The following is a 19,114-nucleotide window of genomic DNA, read 5'->3' on the forward strand; positions in this document are numbered from 1 at the left end:
CGGTGAAGCCGCGATGACGTCACTCCCGCGCATGCGCATGGGAGCCGCCACTCGCGGCATATTGCCGTTGACCGCGGCGCGCTCAGTGCACCTGCGCATCGCTGTGTACGGCGCATGCGCCGTAGACAGCGGTGCCTGTCTTTCGGCAAATATCTCCTAAACCTAAACAAATGTTTGCCTGGTTTTCCTATAGTGTGTACGAGCCCTAAGAAAGTTTGTTCACTTTTCAAAATCATTGGTGGGTCAAATCGGCGTTCGTTTTTGACCATAGTGACAGGAAAAAAAATCGAAGGAGCAGGTTGGAAAAAAAATTCTCAAATTTCGAACAGTGTATGTGGTTTTTGTTCAGTAAAGTCTATTCATTACAAAATCAAATGTTAAAAACAAATTAAAGCTTTCAAACGAGAAATGGATGTTTGGAAGACTTTTCCTTACACACGGTCGGACATTCTGACAACCAAATCCGTTGGATTTTGTCCAAAACTTGTGTTGTATACACACAGTCGGACAAAGTTGTCAGAAAATCCGATCGTATTTAACGTGATGACGTTATTTCGTTACGACGGGACTACGTTCAGGCTAGTAGCCAATAGCTTTGGTCTAGGAATTTGATCTGAGCATGCGTGGCACTTTGTCCGATCGGAATTCTCTACACATGATCGGACAAAGTCCGATCGGATCATGTTGTCGGAAAATTTTATAGCCCAGCTGGAAAACTTGGCCCGTCGGATACTCCGATGGGAACAGTCTGATGGAGCCCACACACTGTCGGATTATCCGACAACACGGTCCTATCGGACATTGTCCATCGGAATGTCCGACCGTGTGTACAAGGGCTTAGAATTTTCGTTCGAAATTCTATCCATCTATGGGCACCTCAAGGCTGAATTATTTATAAGGCCGATGGGACCACTTTCCTGTGCCGTCACAATGGAGAGCATAAAAGCTTTAGATCCAGAAGTTTGATCAAATATTTAGAAGAAAATGCAGCTTGGTGCGTCGCTCGTGTCCTGGCTCCGGACCATTCATGAAGTTTCACTTTCTATTATTCATACCAGTAAAAGCAACACAAGTTCCTGTCGCTGTGGATAAGTAAGGTCTCCTGTTTACTTAAATATTAACAAGCTGATCTGATGTTTTTACTGTCATTATTCTTTGTGCTTGTGGGGGGGGGATGGGACAAAGCGCCACATAATGACTGCAGCAACAATACAAGCAGCATGGTGATGCGCAGGTCAAACAAGTTTCTTTTATGTAGAGTGCAATTCTCTAGTAAATTACAATGTGATTCTGTGTAATATAGATGTGTTTGCAAGTGTGCCGGTCCCTTGGGGTACTTAAAGTGGTTGTAAACCCTTACAAACCACTTTGACCTACAGGTAAGCCTAGATTAAGGCTTACCTGTAGGTCCAAGCAATATCTCCTAAACCTATATGGTTTAGTAGATATTTGCCCGAAAACGGGCACCGCTGTCTACGGCGCATGCGCCGTAGACAGCGGCGCGCAGGCGCACTGAATGCGGCAGTTCCAAGAATGGAGCTGCCGCATTTGTCGACTCCCGTGCGCATGCGCGGGAGTGACGTCATCGCGGCTTCGCCGAATGACAGCGGCGGAGCTGCGAGACGCCACCAGCAAGATGGATGCGGCGGACTACAGGGGACAGCGGCGACTTCGCTGGCTCCTGTGTCAGGTAAGTGACACATAATGGGCTACTATGCGATGCATAGTAGTCCATTATGCTTTACCTTTGCAGGGAAAAAAAGAGGAAGTAAACTCATCAGGGTTTACTTCCTCTTTAAAGCGGGGTTCCACCCTAAAGTGGAACTTCCACTCATCGGAACCCCCCCTCCGCTGTCACAATTGGCACCTTTCAGGGGGGAGGGGGTGCAGATACCTGTCTAAGACAGGTATTTACACCCACTTCTGGGCATAGACTCCCACGGGAGTCTATGCTGTTTCCTGTCCTGCCGTGCTGTCTGCTGGGACACACACGGGTCCCAGAGACAGCGCGGACCATTCCCACTGAACTGCGCGACTCGCGCATGCGCAGTAGGGAACCGGGAAGTGAAGCCGCAACGCTTCACTTCCTGATTCCCTCATTGAGAATGGCGGCGGCAGCAGCCGAGAGCTGAGCGTTCTCGGCTGCCGTCATCGCTGGACCCCGGGATAGGTGAGTGTCCATTTATTAAAAGTCAGCAGCTGCAGTATTTATAGCTGCTGGCTTTTTTATATTTTTTATTTCCAGTGGAATCCCTCTTTAACCAGTTCTGCCCCAGAAGGATTTACCCCCTTAATGACAGTCCATTTTTTTTGTGATATGGCACTGCATCGCTTTAACTGACAATGGCGCGGTCGTGCGACGTTGTACCCAAACCAATGTCCTTTTTTTCCCCACAAATAGAGCTTTCTTTTGGCGGTATTTGATCACCTCTACAGTTTTTATTTTTTGTGATGTGAACAAATAAAAGAGTGACAATTTTGAAAAAAACACAATGGGGGTTATTTACGAAAGGCAAATCCACTTTGCACTGAAAGTGCACTTGGAAGTGCGGTCGCTGTAGATATGAGGGGAAGCTCTGAAATGAGGGGAAGCTCTGCTGATTTTATCATCCAATCATGTGCAAGCTAAAATTCTGTGTTTTTATTTTCCTTGCATGTCCCCCTCGGATCTACTACAGCGACTGCACTTCCAAGTGCATTTGTAGTGCAAAGTGGATTTTCCTTTAGTAAATAACACCCAATATTTTTTACTTTCTGCTATAATAAATATCCAAAAAATATATATAAAAAAACACACGCCCACTGTATGTAATGCATGTTTGCTCTGTGTGTCTCCTCCGATTGAGTGTTAGTATGTTTGCTCTGTGTGTGTCTCCTCTGGGTGTTTGTGTCTGTTCTGTGTGTCCCAATTGTGTGTGTGTCTCCTCTGATTGGGTGTTAGTATGTCTGCTCTGTGTGTCTCATCCAATTGGGTGTTAGTATGTTTGCTCTGTGTGTGTCTCCTCTGATTGGGTGTTTGTGTGTCTCTTCTGTGTCCTGATTGGGTGTGTCTCCTCCGATTGGGTGTTTAGTATGTTTGCTCTGTGTGTGTCTCCTCTGACTGGGTGTTAGTCTGCTCTGTGTGTTTCCTCTGATTGGGTGTTTGTGTGTCTCCTATGATTGGGTGTTAGTATGTCTGTTCTGTGTATTTGCTCTGATTGGGTGTTAGTATGTCTTCTCTGATTGGGTGTTAGTATGTCTTCTCTGATTGGGTGTTAGTATGTTTGCTCTGTGTGTGTCTCCTCTGATTGGGTGTTTGTGTCTGCTCTGTGTTCTGATTGTGTGTGTCTTTTCTGATTGGGTGTTAGTATGTTTGCTCTGTGTGTGTCTCCTCTGATTGGGTGTTAGTATGTATTCTCTGATTGGGTGTTAGTATGTTTGCTCTGTGTGTGTTTGCTCTGATTGGGTGTTAGTATGTATTCTCTGATTGGGTGTTAGTATGGCTGCGGCGTCTCTGTATAGAAAATGTCAGAGCCGTATAAATGTTTAATAATGATGTGCGATGGTGGTGGGGATATTAAGACTGATATGGCGCAGTGTGGAAAATGTTAAAGCACTATATAAGTAAATTGTCTGCGCCTGGTTTAGTGTAGCACAGTGGTGTTCTCTGGGCGGCGGGCCCCTGTGTGACCTGTAAATGGTTTGGAGTGCCGGGATCTGCCTTTAGCCTTCCCAGCTGAACCTCTTGTAAGGCAAAGTTAATGATGCATCTAATCAGGTCACAGGAGTGCCGCAGGTCTGGATCTCGGCTGGTAGGGAGGTGATCTACCTGCACATTGGCAGCTCCGCCACCAGCCCTTCACATTCTTTTATTTCTCTGAGAAGCAGGAAAGTCAGAGATTTCATCTTCTTGTTAACCCCTCACTTGAAGATTTAGCTTTTCCTTTTTTTAATATATATATATATATATATATATATATATATATATATATATATATATATATATATATATATATATATATATATATATATTTTTTATATATATATATATATATTTTATATATTTTTTATATATATATATATTTTATATATTTTTTATATATATAAAAAATCTTCTATAATTTAACAGAATTGTCTTCTGCTATAATACCTAGATATAAAGCTGAACTCCAGGCAAACGGCTAAATACACTATAGCTAAATACAATAGCTGTTTTAGCTGTGACAAGATTTGTATTTCTATCCATCCAGCCCTGAGATTTTCACAGCTCTGGCACTCATCACAGTCCTGTCTGGCATTGCAAGAGACATGGTTTTACTCTTCTACAGTTCAGTAACTTAAGGTTTTGTCCATCCCCCAGTGAAAGGAGAAGCAGCAGACTAATGGGGTTATCTCTCTGTCACTCTGCTCTCTTCCTCTATCCGCATTCTGCGTGTGCTGCTTATCCCTTCAATTCTAAACTTCGCTGTACAGGGACTGCATGATGCTAATAAGTCACATTCAAGTACAATACACTGCATGAAAATCCACATTTAAGGATGTATTAATGAATACGGGACTACATTAATGTGTGCTTTTATTATATGCCTGAAGGTCAGCTTTAATTCCACTTCAGTAGCCCCGCACAGGCATATAATAACATGACTGATAACAATCAGTACTGTTGACAATGCAAATTATTTCCTTACTATTCATATTGATGAAATGGATGGTTGAGGGTTTGGTTTAAACATTTCTGAACAGTAACTTTTGCTTGATGAATGGAAATGACTGAAGGCCCCTATGTTGGGCAGTATTTGTCCTCAGAAAGCCTGTAGGGGTGGAATGTTTCTGAGAAGTCTGCCCTCTGGTGGACACATAACACAGCAACCTCTGTGATGTGGCTTTTCTCAAGAAATGCGCCTTCCCGTAAGCCGTCTCTCACCCAGATATCTGCATTGTAAATACAGAGGATACATTCTGAAATCCTCTGTTCCAGAACTGTCTGCACGTGTCCTAGCACAAATCTTATCAGACGCTCTCTGTCTGCACCGCTATCTTCCAAATGATCACATGAATAATTTATTTTTCTTTTTGATGATAATTTAGTATGTGCCCCAAAGACAGTCCTTGTGATACAATCTCCATATCCGTGTAAACATGAATTATCCTTACAGGGAAGTTCCCAAGTGATGCAGCGCCTATATGTGTGTGTATAATTATATATATATATATATATATATATATATATATATATATATATATATATATATATATATATATATATATATATATATATATGCATTTTTACTGCTGGTTACATTAGAATGGGGGTTCTTAACCTCTTAAGAGCTCATTCACACCGGCAGTCGCACTGAATGCATGGCCTCCTGTGTGCATTGGGAGGAAAAGTGCTGATGTATCAATCCCAATGTATTAGGCCCCTTTCACACCAGCTGACCAATCGGGTCCACCTGTCAGTTTTTCAGGATGGAGCCAATTGGACCACCCAATGTTCTCTGATCTGATCCGCTAAAAACAGACTGATCTCTTTTTTGTTTCTTTTCTTGGGTACATTGTAGAAATGTCACTAGGCTGCAGTGAGGTGCCATGAGAAAAAAAAAAAAAAAAAAGAATAGCATGCCGTATTGTTTTTAGCTCACACCACTGCAACACAGGGATATGGAACCAGCCTAAGCCCTTGTACACACGGTCGGACATTCAGATGGAAAATGTCTGATCGGACCGCGTTGTCAGATAATCTGACTGTGTGTGGGCTCCATCGGACTGTTTCCGTCGGAATATCCGACCGACAAAGTTTTAGAGCTGGGCTATAAAACTTTCCGACAACATGATCCGAACGGACTTTGTCCGATTGTGTGTAGAGAATTCCGATCGGACAAAGTGCCACGCATGCTCAGATCAAATTCCTAGACCAAAGCTATTGGCTACTAGCCTGAACGTAGTCCCGTCGTAACAAAATAACGTCATCACGTTACGTACGATCGGATTTTCCGACAACTTTGTCCAACCGTGTGTATGCAACACCAGTTTTGGACAAAATCCGATGGATTTGGTTGTCGGAATGTCCGGCCCTGTGTTCCATTGGGGCCGCACTGGGTAAGGCAGCCCAATGCAGTAACAATGCATCCGGTGTGAATGAGCCGTTTATCCAAAGAACCACCTTAGCCATAAAAAGGTATAAATCAAAAACAAAAAAAAACAAAAAACAGGTGCAGACATGTTAAGCGCAATTATTTCCATTCAAGTATAGTGCTCAATGTTTTCTCATTCGTAAAGCATGAAAAGCTAACATTGTTAAATCAACAACTATAATTCAAAATAGAAAATAGATGTCTGAGTGTCATTCCAATATAAAGGTGGACACATTTAAAGTATTTAAGCTGAGATCAGGCTATAGGCATGTGCACGGGGTGTGCCAGGTGTGCCTGGGCACACCCTAATCACCTAGTGTGCATTATCGCTCTGTGTAGCAGCAGGGAGATGGGAAAGATCTCCCTCTTACCGGTTTTGCCATTAGAGCAGTGTTTATGCACTACTATTTCACAGTGCTGGCATGGATATCAATGTGCCAGGGCTATATATATGTATATAGATAGAGATATATATATACACACACACACGTGTCTGAGTTTTGGGGTGCACACCCTAATGCAATGGGCTGCACACACCATTGGCTCAGGTATATATATATATATATATATATATATATATATATATATATATATAAAACTTATATATATGAACTTGCTTCTTCAATGTTGTCAGGGGGGGGGGGGGGTCACTCAACTCTGCCTATATAACTCCACCGCCATCATATTGCAAGTCTGCAGCTGAAGCCACCTACTGACAGCAAGAATGACTTTCTTCTGCAGCTTTCCATCATCTTCTTCATGATTCCAAATCTGCTGGTCAGAGAAGTAGATATATAGACAGGCACTTCTCTTATTCTGTATGATGGGTGTAACATTCAATATCTTTTCTTATTCTGTGTGTATGGACACTACACAATACAACTTCTCTTGTACAGGATGCGGGGTGTAGATTTCAGTATTGGTTCTTATTCCATATGTATAGACACTGAACAGTAGCACTTCTCTTGCCCTGAATTCTAGGTGTTATTCTCCGTATTTTTCTTGCACTGTATATTAGAGCTGCACAATTCTGGATAAAATGAGAATCATTTTTTGGCTTAGAATACAAATCGCGATTCTCAGCGTAACATCATCTTTCACATTATACAAAAAAAATGGAGTAACCTAACTTTTTTTTTTTTTTAATTCATTAAAAAAAAATTTTTCCCAAAAAAGCCGCCACAGTTTTACTGCGGCAAGATGGCTCCCTAGCATGAACCGTCGTAGCTGCACATCAGCTCTTTAAGACGCTTTTGCAGGCACGCGCCTGCAGCGTGTCCCCGGAGCCGATGCACGCGCCTGCGATTGCTCGTGACAAAGTGAGAACCGGGATCTGTGTGTGTCAACACACAAATCCTGGTTCTCTCAGAGGAGAGGAGACCGATCGAGTGCTCCTACTAAGTAGGAATACCGATCGGTCTCCTCCCCTAGTCAGCCCCCCCCCCACAGTTAGAGCACACCTAGGGTACAGTTAACCCCATGATCACTCCCTAGTGTTAACCCCTTCTCTACCAATGGCATTTATACAGTAATCCGTGGCTATTTTCTTAGCTCTGATCGCTGTATAAATGTCAAAACCTCCTTATTGTGCATCTTAAAACAGCCACACTACATGTTTTCAGAGTCCTGTATTTCACCTAAAGATTTTTTTTTTATGGGGTTTTTCTTTGCATCCCAAACAATGTTCCTGGCAGCTGTTGCTGAAATTTTAGTTGGTCTACCTGACCGTGGTTTGTTTTCAACAGAAACCCTAATGTTCCACTTCTTGATTACAGTTTGAACACTGCAGATTGTAATTCTCAATTCCTTGGATATCTTTTTATATCCCTTTCCTGTTTTATACAGTTCGACTACCTTTTCCCGCAGATCCTTTGACAATTCCTTTTGCTTTCCCCATGACTCAGAATCCAGAAACTTCAGTGCAGCACTGGATGAAAGATGCAAGGGTCTGTCAGGAGTCCAGAAACTCATTGACCTTTTATACACACAAACACACATTTACAAGCAAACAGATCACAGGCGAGGATGGTTACCTTTAATAGCCATTCAAACCCCTTTGTGTCAACTTGTGTTATCCGGCCAAAATCACCGGGGTATGAAGACTTTTGATCAGGGTCATTTAGGTAGTTTCTGTTATCATTATGATTTAAAGAGAGTAATGGCAGTTGATTGGTAATAAATGGCTTCAGCCAAACACTAACCATGAGTGAAAGAGAAGTTTTTGTGTTATCATTCATATTTTCTGAAAAATGTTTGGGGGTTCTAAGTAATTTTCTAGCAAAAAAAATATTTTTTTTTTTTTGCAAAGATAATGTTTATTAGAATTTTGAACAATAAAGACATATAATGGGAGAACCCCAAGACAAATAACAGTAAACATAGCAGAAGAGACAAAAGAGGTCGCAGCCTCATCAACATGCGGTATAAATAATGGCAAGGGAACCCATAGACTATCAGGAAACCATGATTTATCTGCTGGCCTCGGAGACTAAACCCCCCTGGCCAGGGTCGGCCAACATGTCCCCGCTACTGCCTAAGAAGCAATTACGCCGAAGTCTGAATTAACACTTCGGCACGAGATCATTGGAAGCATGTTTGGAGTTGCGGCCAAGAAAGAGAGTGAAGATGGAAAGGAAAGTGCGAAAATAACAAAGAAAAGGGAGAAAAGGAAGGGAGGGGCGGGGGGGGGGAAGGAAGGAATAAGGTAAAAAGGGGGAGGGGAGGGGGGGGTAGGGCGGGATTGCCCTCGCCTGCGCGGTACTTCAGACCCCAGTGGGCGGTAAATTAGCGGCCAAAAAAGGCTTTGCCCTCATCCGAATACACAAATACATTCCAGAGGGACCAAGTCTTACGATACGTCTCCTGCCGATCCTGAGCTGTAAGCACCAGGTCCTCCATTTTGTTTATATCCTCCACCCTCCTTACCCACATTGCCGCTGAAGGCGGCGTCTCTTGTTTCCATAGCAAGGGGATACAGGACTTGGCCGCATTCGTTAAGTGACGTAGAATCGATCGTGCGTATGCCTTAGGAGGTATGTCCGAAACATGTAGTAAGAAAAAGGCCGGGTCATTAGGGATTCGCCATTCGGTAAATTTCTGGGATATGGTCCGGACTGCGGCCCAGAACTCCGAAAGCTTAGGGCAGGACCAAAAAACGTGAAAAATCGTACCCCGCCCCTCACGACAGCGCCAGCAGTACTCAGATGCGTCTGGGTAAATAAGGTGGAGGCGACTAGGCGTCAGGTACCACCGTACTAGAATTTTATAATTCGTCTCTTGTATTTTGGTACAGAGTGAGGATCGCAAAGCAAAGCGCAGTATGTTATTAACCTGTGATTGCGTAAAAGTGCGGCCCAGGTCTGCCTCCCACTTAGCAAGACTCGCGATGTGTGGTGGTTGTGTAGGTGTATTAAGTAGCACATACATTTTAGAAAGGATTCGGGAGATCGGTCCAGTGTCAGAACAGTATTCTTCAAAAGTAGTGAGCGGTCTGGTATAGTCTAGAGGGTTCGGGAGAGAATGGAGAAAATGATGCAGGCGGCAGGCGCTCCAAAAATGCAGATCATACGGGCCCGAAGGGTCCACAAGATCCAGGATGGAAGTCCAGCCATCCCCCCTGACAAAGTGAGAGGCCAGTAAAAGACCGGAATCCCATAGCGGTCGAAAACATGCCCGTGATAGTCCAGGTGTAAAACATGGGTTACCTAAGATCGGAGTTAGCGGGGACACCGTGGTCGTCAGAGAATATTGCAACGCCGCCTTTGCGCCTTGAGAGACCGTGGTACCTATGAGGGGGTGAGACCGCACCGCTCGTGGTAGTGCCTCCAGGCACCAGAGAGCCGTCTTCAGCGGAAAGGGGCACTGTTGTTGTTCAATTTGTGCCCATAGTTTAGTATCAAGATTACGACCCCAATCCAGCATCCTACCCAAGTGTACTGCAGAGTAGTATTGTTTAACGTCAGGAAGTGCCAACCCCCCATAGGATTTCGGTAGAGAGAGTTGGGCTCGAGGTACCCGAGGCCGCTTCTGTGCCCAGACGAAACGAGTAAACAAGGTCTGGACCTGTCTAAAGTACATGGGCGGAATCTTAATCGGTAGCGCCTGAAAAAGGTACAAAAATTTGGGCAAAATGCACATTTTCAATAGATTGCACCTACCAAACCATGAATGGAGCCCCTTCCGCCATGAGTCCAGAAGCAGCCTCACCTCAGCAAGGAGGGGGGGGAAATTCTTTTCAAAGAGGTCTGACAGGTCCGAGGGGATCTTAGTCCCAAGGTAAGTCAGGGCGGTAGATGTCCACTTAAATTGGAAGGAGGATTGTAGAGCAGACAGCAATCGGGGCGGCAACAGGAGACCCATAGCTTCTGACTTGGTGAAATTGATTTTCATATTGGAAAGCTTCCCATATCTCTCAAATTCCCTTAGCAAATTTGGTAACGATATCCCTGGATTGGTCAGTGTAAAAAGCATATCGTCAGCATAAGCTGAAATCTTATGCTGTGACCGTCCCACTTGTACCCCTTGGATATCAGGGTTAAGTCTGACCGTAGCCAGAAAGGGTTCCAGGGATAACGCAAACAAAAGAGGGGATAAGGGGCATCCCTGCCGCGTCCCATTAGTTATTGCAAAGGGGGTCGAAAGCGTCCCATTAACTTTAACCTGGGCTGTAGGCGTGGAGTACACACCAGCTATGCAGTTGAGCATTCTCTCCCCCAACCCCACATGTCGGAGCACTGCAAACATGAATGACCAGCTCACACGGTCAAAGGCTTTCTCGGCGTCAGTGTTCAATAGAACACAAGGGGTTTTCGTGGTTGTCGCTACGTGAAGCAGGTTTAACACTTTCGTGGTGCTATCCCGGGCTTCTCTAGAGGGGATAAAGCCAACCTGATCCAGGTGGATCAAATGTTGGAGATGGGCAGCTATCCTAGTGGCCAGGATTTTAGTATATATTTTTAAATCAATATTTAAAAGGGATATCGGCCGGTAACTACCACAGGATGCAGGATCCTTCCCTTCCTTGGGTATCACCGAAATATGGGCACTCAAAAAGTCTCTAGGAAAGCACCCGCCCGAGCCTATGGCATTAAATAACGTGAGCATAGACGGACCCAGCAGATCTAACAACGTTCTATAGTACTGTAGGGTAAAGCCGTCCGGTCCCGGGGCCTTCCCAGGCTTCATGGACCCCACAGCCTTATGAATCTCCATCAAGGTTATCGGGGACTCCAGCTCCGCTCTGGCCTCCGAGGAAATAGAGGGCATATGGGATGCCACAATATAATCCTCCATAGCCGACCGCGATTGCGAGTCGGCCTGGATACCATAAAGATCGGAATAAAAACCACGGAACTCCCGGGCGATATCTCGAGGCAATGTAGCTCTCCGTCCCCCGGGCGCAACAACGTGGGGAACATACGTCAAAAGTTTACGGTCTCTTATCAGTCGCGCCAGCAGTTTCCCGCACTTATCACCCGATTCGTAGGCCATTTTACGACAGGATTGCATGGCTGCCTTAGCCCTGTAATATAAAATGTCTGTTACTTGTTTCCGGAGAAATTGCACATCGTTGTCAGAGGAGTGTGTAGGGGCATGTTTATGTCGGGCTTCCGCGATATGTAGTTTTTCTAAGAGTTGGTCGAGAAGTTCAGTGCGTTCCCGTTTAAGCCGTGCCCCATGTTTGATAAGAACCCCTCTAACCACAGCCTTATGGGCTTCCCAAAACACCCCCGGATCACAATCCGGTAGATCATTCTCCCGGAGGTAGTGGCGCAGGGTCACGGTCACATCTTCTAGAACCTCTGGGGTCTGCAGCAAGCTTTCATTGAGGCGCCAAAATCTGGTCGTCAGAGGCGGGGTGTCAGATAAAAGATACGTCAAAAAGATCGGTGCATGATCCGACCAAGTCCTGGTTCCGATGGAGGAGTGCTCCACCGCATGTAGTTGGGAGTGAGGGATCATAAAGTAGTCAATGCGGGTGTAAACCTTATGTACAGAGGAGTAAAAAGTGTAGTCCCGCTCGCTAGAGTGCTGTAGTCTCCAGACATCAATCAGTTGGGAATTGTGTAGCGCCTTCGCAACCCGTTTAAGCTGACTCACCGGCAAGGAGGTACGACCAGCCGAAGTGTCTACAGATGGCAATAAGGGTACATTAAAGTCCCCACCCAACAGTAACTGACCGGCTCTAAAGCCCAGCAGTTTCTCCATAATTCCCTCCACAAATGTGGCCTGAAGTTCATTAGGTGCATAAATGGATGCCAGGGTCACTTGAACCGTGCCAACGAGACCCTTCAGGAAAACATAACGGCCGGCAGCGTCTATCAGAGAATCCTGGCATTTCCACGGGACTTTGTGAGACAGAAGGATGGAGACCCCTTTGGACTTGGCCGACGGATTGATAGAGTGGTATGAAAAAGGGTAGTGTCTATTACGGAGGTATGGTAACGCACAGGACTTAAAATGTGTTTCTTGTATAAAGGCTATGTCCGTGTGCAGCCTCTTCAGGTCCGCCAGCAGGATACGTCGCTTTTCGGGTGTATTGAGGCCTTTCGCGTTAAGCGATAAAAGGCGGAGGCGAGACGGGGCCATAACTAGGGAAGGGGAGCAGGAGGGGGCGCAAGGGAGACGGAGGGGAGGTAGGGTGAGGGCAGGGAAAAGACAGAGGGGAAGGGGGGGAAAAGGAAGGAACAGACAGGAAAGAAAGAAAAGACAAGAAAGCGAAGAAGGGTAACTGTGTTCGGAAACCGGGCCTAACGCCCTGCGTCTCCAGTAAAAACTAAATCAGTTATGTGCACACAATGCGTCGAGGGCACATCCTACCCTCTAGCAAAACGCGCCAGCCTACGGGGGGGAATGAACCGGGCAGGTAGCACAGGGAACAGCTCCCTAAACCCGCCACCCACCTTGCAATATCACTATAGCACAATGCACATCTGCGGATAAAATTATACACAAAACAAGGAAAGAAAAAAGCCCAAGTAAACACAAAGAAAAAAAAACAAAACAAAATAAAACGGCAAAATAGCAAATGTCCCACATTTAACCAGTGAGCAGATAGCAAGGTCAGAAAAACAGTTGAGGACTTACATTAGCTATAAAGGTTAATCAAACCCAGATGGCGCACGACTCAGGCCACACTCATTCACAGCCAGGTACTGAGATCGCGCACAATTCACAGAGCGCCCATGTACGGGCACCTACCCAGCCACTCCCTCCCACCTCCACCCCCAGAAAATGGGTGCCACATACCAGTCACCCTGCCCCACCACAGGAGACCCAACCTCAGCCCCTTCCTTCTCTGCAAACGATCTCCACCCTTATCCAACCCAATTCCCAGAACCATTAAACAAGGGTGGAGCAACGGTCACCAAACATCTCCGGGAGGGTGGCTTCACAGTCACATCAGGGGGAGATCCACCCGCACCCCACCCACCCCCCACAAGTCCCAGAGTCTCCACCAACAAGGCCTACAATCCACTTCGGAGCAACAGCTCCTTACGATCTCCAAGCCGTCACAGAAATAATAGTGCACCCACTACTCCCAGGAGGGCGGGCAGGTACTTCCATTGTAGGCCACAGAGAACAGGTGTGATCGGGTAGCAGAGGGCAAAACAACAGGGGGGGGGGGGGAGCAGAGGAACCCGCCAACAGCCCAGAAAGAATGAAACGACATACGGTGCGGGGGAATACCTCCGCAGGCCAGAGCACAGTATGGTCTAGGTCCCGCAAGGGACTCCAAGAGTCAAAACAGGAGGCAGAAAGGTCCCTGCAGGGTCAAGTAACACTCCGAAAAAGTCACGGGCAAAAACTTGTACAGCAGCAAGGGGGAAAGCCGCACAGCAGTTCGGGCAGAGGCGGTGGACCACCGCAACAGTGTGTGGCCCAGGGAGGCGGATGGGGGATGCCACAGCAGCCATCACAGTGGTAATCATTAAACAAGGGAGAGCTGTCCAAACGCAGCCGGCCACCAGGGGAACAGAGGTGGACAGGCCGTCCCGGGTGTCAGCGGCATCAACCGCGGTAAAGGGGAGGAGGGAGAGGGCGCAGTTCAAAGGAGAAAAAAAAAAAAAAAGTTACCTCAGGGTTCCCGGGAAATCTCCGGAGAGAACGCTCTGGGCCTCCGACGGCCTCTCTGTTGTCTGGGCGGCAGGCCACCCCGGTGTCCAGGACCTGCATCTGTACCCTGGCCGCGGGGCAGAGGAGCCAGCCAATCCGGAAGGGTGATGGGGTCCGCTGCTAAAAAGGCAAACAGATCTGGCAAGGAGCTAGGATGGCGAAGCGTGAAAAACCGCTGGTCCTTTCTGAACGTGACCGACAAGGGGTAGCCCCAGCGGTAAGTCGCCCCTCTGCGTCGGGCCAGCTCCAGCAGAGGCTTTAACAGGGCTCTTCTCTGCAGCGTCGCTCGGGATATGTCCGGTAAAATTTTGAGCTCCACACCATCAAGCTCCACGGTGGGGGCCTCCCAGGCCTTCCGCAGGACCTCCTCTTTGTGTTGGTAATGGTGCAGGCGGCAGACTACATCGCGCGGCCTGTCGGGGTCTGATGGTCGGGGGCCCAGGGCTCTATGAACCCTATCAAACTCCAGGCGAGGCGGTAGGTCAATACCCGGGATGCTCCGGAATATCGCCGCCACCGTGTCCGTTAGATCCTCCGGCCCCGTCGCCTCTGGGAGACCCCGCAGCCGCAGGTTGTTCCTACGGCTACGATCCTCGAATTCCTCCAGCCTCAGCTTCTGCACCAGTAAAGCGCTCGCCTGGGTGGTCCGAACGTCCTCCAAAGCCGCCACCCGTTCCGTTAGAGCCGCCAGGGACGTCTCGCCCCCAGTCACTCTGGTGTTGAGGGCCTTCACCTCTTCGCGGACGAGAGCGATCTCTTTGCGGTGAGCAGCTTCCACCGCTCCAATAAGCGAGGTGATGTCCGATTTAGTAGGGAGGGATTGCAAGAGCGAACGAAGCTCCTCATCCATGTGCAGCATCGGCACCGCCACTGGCTGGGTAGCAGGAACTTCCCGGAGGAAAGTCGATGGGGTGTCCGGTAGAGGATCCGAAGTGGAGGCATCGGGGTCGAGGTCCGTCGAGGCGCAGTCCGCGCGGCCTTCACTGCCGCGGTCACGTGGTGCCGCCATGACAGGGCCCGGGGAGCGGAGCTGAGAAAGCTGAAAAAGCCGTTCAATGTCACCGGACTGCGGCGTGGGGAGAGTCAGCTTAGCGGGTATGCTTTTCCGTAGCGCTGCCCGCTTTTTTGAGGATGGCATAGTGCGGTAGTCTGCAAACGTCCACAGAAAAGGTGGGAGACGGCCGGGAGCTCAGGCAAAGCACGTCTCTACGCCGCCATGTCCAGGCCACCCAAAAAAAATATTTTGACTTGTAAGCAACAAATGGCAGAAAAAGGTTTAGTCTTTAAATGGTTAAACTGACCTCATTTACAGAACGAAGTTCCTCCCTTTGATCTAAAAGAACCAAATGCTACAATGTTTCTCTTTATCTCTCAGCGCTGAGCAATTTTTTTTTTTTTTTCTCTTGTACAGCTCTGAGCAGAGAATGGCTCAGCACTTTCATGAATCATGGAAATGCTGGATTAGGATTGTGAGGGGGGGTTGAATCGAGATTGTGATATATATATTTTTTTTTGTTTTAACGATTAATCGTGCAGCTGTACTGTATATGGATGCTTCATATGATCGTCTCTTGTTCTGTGTATGTGTGTAATTCTCAATATCTGTTTTATTGTATGTATGGACTCTACACAATACCTCTTTTGTAGTGTACTTCTCAGTATCAGTTCTTGTTCTGTATGTACAGTGCCTTGTGAAAGTATTCGGCCCCCTTGAACTTTTCAACCTTTTGCCACATTTCAGGCTTCAAACATAAAGATATAAAACTTTTATTTTTTGTGAAGAATCACCAACAAGTGGGACACAATTGTGAAGTGGAACGAAATCTATTGGATTTTTGAAACTTTTTTAACTAATAAAAAAATGAAAAGTGGGGCGTGCAAAATTATTCGGCCCCCTTGCGTTAATACTTTGTAGAGCCACCTTTTGCTGCGATTACAGCTGCAAGTCGCTTGGGGTATGTCTCTATCAGTTTTGCACATCGAGAGACTGAAATTCTTGCCCATTCTTCCTTGCAAAACAGCTGGAGCTCAGTGAGGTTGGATGGAGAGCGTTTGTGAACAGCAGTTTTCAGCTCTTTCCACAGATTCTCAAATGGATTCAGGTCTGGACTTGGCCATTCTAACACCTGGATACGTTTATTTGTGAACCATTCCTTTGTAGATTTTGCTGTATGTTTGGGATCATTGTCTTGTTGGAAGATAAATCTCCGTCCCAGTTTCAGGTCTTTTGCAGACTCCAACAGGTTTTCATCCAGAATGGTCCTGTATTTGGCTGCATCCATCTTCCCCTCAATTTTAACCATCTTCCCTGTCCCTGCTGAAGAAAAGCAGGCCCAAACCATGATGCTGCCACCACCATGTTTGACAGTGGGGATGGTGTGTTGAGGGTGATGAGCTGTGTTGCTTTTACGCCAAACATATCGTTTTGCATTGTGGGCAAAAAGTTCGATTTTGGTTTCATCTGACCAGAGCACCTTCTTCCACATGTTTGGTGTGTCTCCCAGGTGGCTCGTGGCAAACTTTAGATGAGACTTTTTATGGATATCTTTGAGAAATGGCTTTCTTCTTGCCACTCTTCCATAAAGGCCAGATTTGTGCAGTGTACGACTGATTGTTGTCCTATGGACAGACCCTCCCACCTCAGCTGTAGTTCTCTGCAGTTCATCCAGAGTGATCATGGGCCTCTTGGCTGCATCTCTGATCAGTCTTCTCCTTGTCTGAGCTGAAAGTTTAGAGGGACGGCCAGGTCTTGGTAGATTTGCAGTGGTCTGATACTCCTTCCATTTCAAAATGATCGCTTGCACAGTGCTCCTTGGGATGTTTAAGGCTTGGGAAATCTTTTTGTATCCAAATCCGGCTTTAAACTTCTCCACAACAGTATTACGGACCTGCCTGGTGTGTTCCTTGGTCTTCATGATGCTCTCTGCGCTTTCAACAGAACCCTGAGACTATCACAGAGCAGGTGCATTTATACAGAGACTTGATTACACACAGGTGGATTCTATTTATCACCATCAGTCATTTAGGACAACATTGGATCATTCAGAGATCCTCGCTGAACTTCTGTAGTGAGTTTGCTGCACTGAAAGTAAAGGGGCCGAACAATTTTGCACGCACCACTTTTCAGTTTTTTATTTGCTAAAAAAGTTTAAAATATCCAATAGATTTCGTCCAACTTCACAATTGTGTCCCACTTGTTGGTGATTCTTCACAAAAAATAAAAATTTTATATCTTTATGTTTGAAGCCTGAAATGTGGCAAAAGGTTGAAAAGTTCAAGGGGGCCGAATACTTTTGCAAGGCACTGTATAGTAGCTCTGTATGCTGGGTGTAATTTAGATTATATGTTTATATGCCGTATGCAGTATACGGGTGGTGCAGAGTGGCACTTCTCTTGTTCACGGTCTGTGTGCAGGGATGGCATTCTCAGTATCTGTTCTTTATTCTTTATGTATGGACTCTGCACATTCGCGCCTCCCTTATCCTGTATGTCGTGTTTAATTCTCAGTTCTTTCTCTATCCATGAATGCTTTACAGCAACATTGCTATAGGTAGTTATTGGATTGGGATCTGATTTTGATTAGAGTCGTTTTTTTTTTTTTAATCCGTGTGCCATCGTTGGGTCGGCTGAGCTCAGAATTAGTATAGATGAAGGCCAGATATAGCGCATAGCACTTTGCAGATGGTAATTTTTTGTTTTCCACTTTTTTTTTTTTCCACCAGTATGAGTTCAAAGCCAAAAACATCAAAAAGAAGAAAGTCGGAATCACGGTGTCCCTGGACGGAGTCAAAGTAGTGGTGAGAAAGAAACAGAAGGTGAGATTATGCATCCCATATTGATCTGTAAATACTGTGCTATCCCAGCAGCACAGCATTGTGGGAAAAGCACCCTGTCTAATTAACATTTTATCTGAACGAACGTTCTCCTCTATTTCGGTAATATAAAGTGGCAGAACTCACAGAACTCTCAGGATGAATGTGTGGAAATCTAATTTCTGGCCATGATGTATAATGGATGAACGCATATTATGAGACCACTGGGCGCTGCGTCTGATAAAGTGATTGCATGATGGGAATACTGCGAGTTTAGCTTCAGATATGGGTGTGTAATAAGCAAAGATGATGAATGTGTTTAAAACAAGCCCTGGGACTTCTGATAGGAGTCGTATTTTTTATACGCTCCTTTATAGTCCCTTTTACGTTCTTCTGTACAACTTCCTAAAGGCTTCTTATCCTCAGTTCTGCAGAAAATGTACGGAGTTTGTCATCCCTCAATGTTCACACTTGGGAGATTACTGTCCCCCTAGGTAGAGGGGTATATGCTCACTTTCAACTGGTAACAAGAAATGGAAATGATAAAACCATTGTGTTCACCCCATGTCAATATTTAGCACATAGGCCCCATTCACACTGAGGCTGTTTTCAGGCACTACAGCGCTAAAAATAGCGCCTGAAAAAATCCGGCCCCTTTCACTCCAGTGTGAAAGCGGGACGGCTTTCACACTGGAGCGGTGCTCTAGCAGGACGGTGAAAAAAGTCCTGCTAGCAGCATCTTTGGAGCGGTGAAGGGGTGGTGTATTCACCGCTCCTAAACCGCTCCTACCCATTGAAATCAATGGGGCAGCGCAGCTATACCGCCGGCAATGCACTGCAGCAGCGGCGCTTTGCGGGCCGTTTTAACCCTTTTTCGGCCCCTAGCGGGGGTTAAAACCGGCCCGCTAGTGGCCGAATACCACCGCTAAAACTACGGTAAAGCGGCACTAAAAATAGTGCTGCTTTACCGCCGACGCCGGTCCCGCCCCAGTGTGAAAGGGGCCTTATGGAGTATCTTCATATTGCTAAGATTTGGAAGACAACATTATAAATGCTACTTAACAGCCACCGTTT

The 19,114-nt window shown here is 46.3% G+C and overlaps 1 protein-coding gene across 1 annotated transcript in view; it reads left to right on the plus strand.

The window, feature by feature from the left end:
• LOC143981369 (carboxyl-terminal PDZ ligand of neuronal nitric oxide synthase protein-like) overlaps nucleotides 1–19,114 on the plus strand; it is a 190,477-nt gene that overhangs the window by 107,486 nt on the left and 63,877 nt on the right. Inside the window, exon 3 of the mRNA XM_077479185.1 lies at nucleotides 17,951–18,043. Within this exon, the coding sequence (XP_077335311.1) occupies nucleotides 17,951–18,043 (93 nt within the window). The remainder of the gene's footprint in view (nucleotides 1–17,950; nucleotides 18,044–19,114) is intronic.

Source organism: Lithobates pipiens, unplaced genomic scaffold, assembly GCF_037356315.1.
Source record: "Lithobates pipiens isolate NorthernLeopardFrog02 unplaced genomic scaffold, aLitPip1_a1.2 Scaffold_14, whole genome shotgun sequence".
NCBI lineage: Eukaryota > Metazoa > Chordata > Amphibia > Anura > Ranidae > Lithobates > Lithobates pipiens.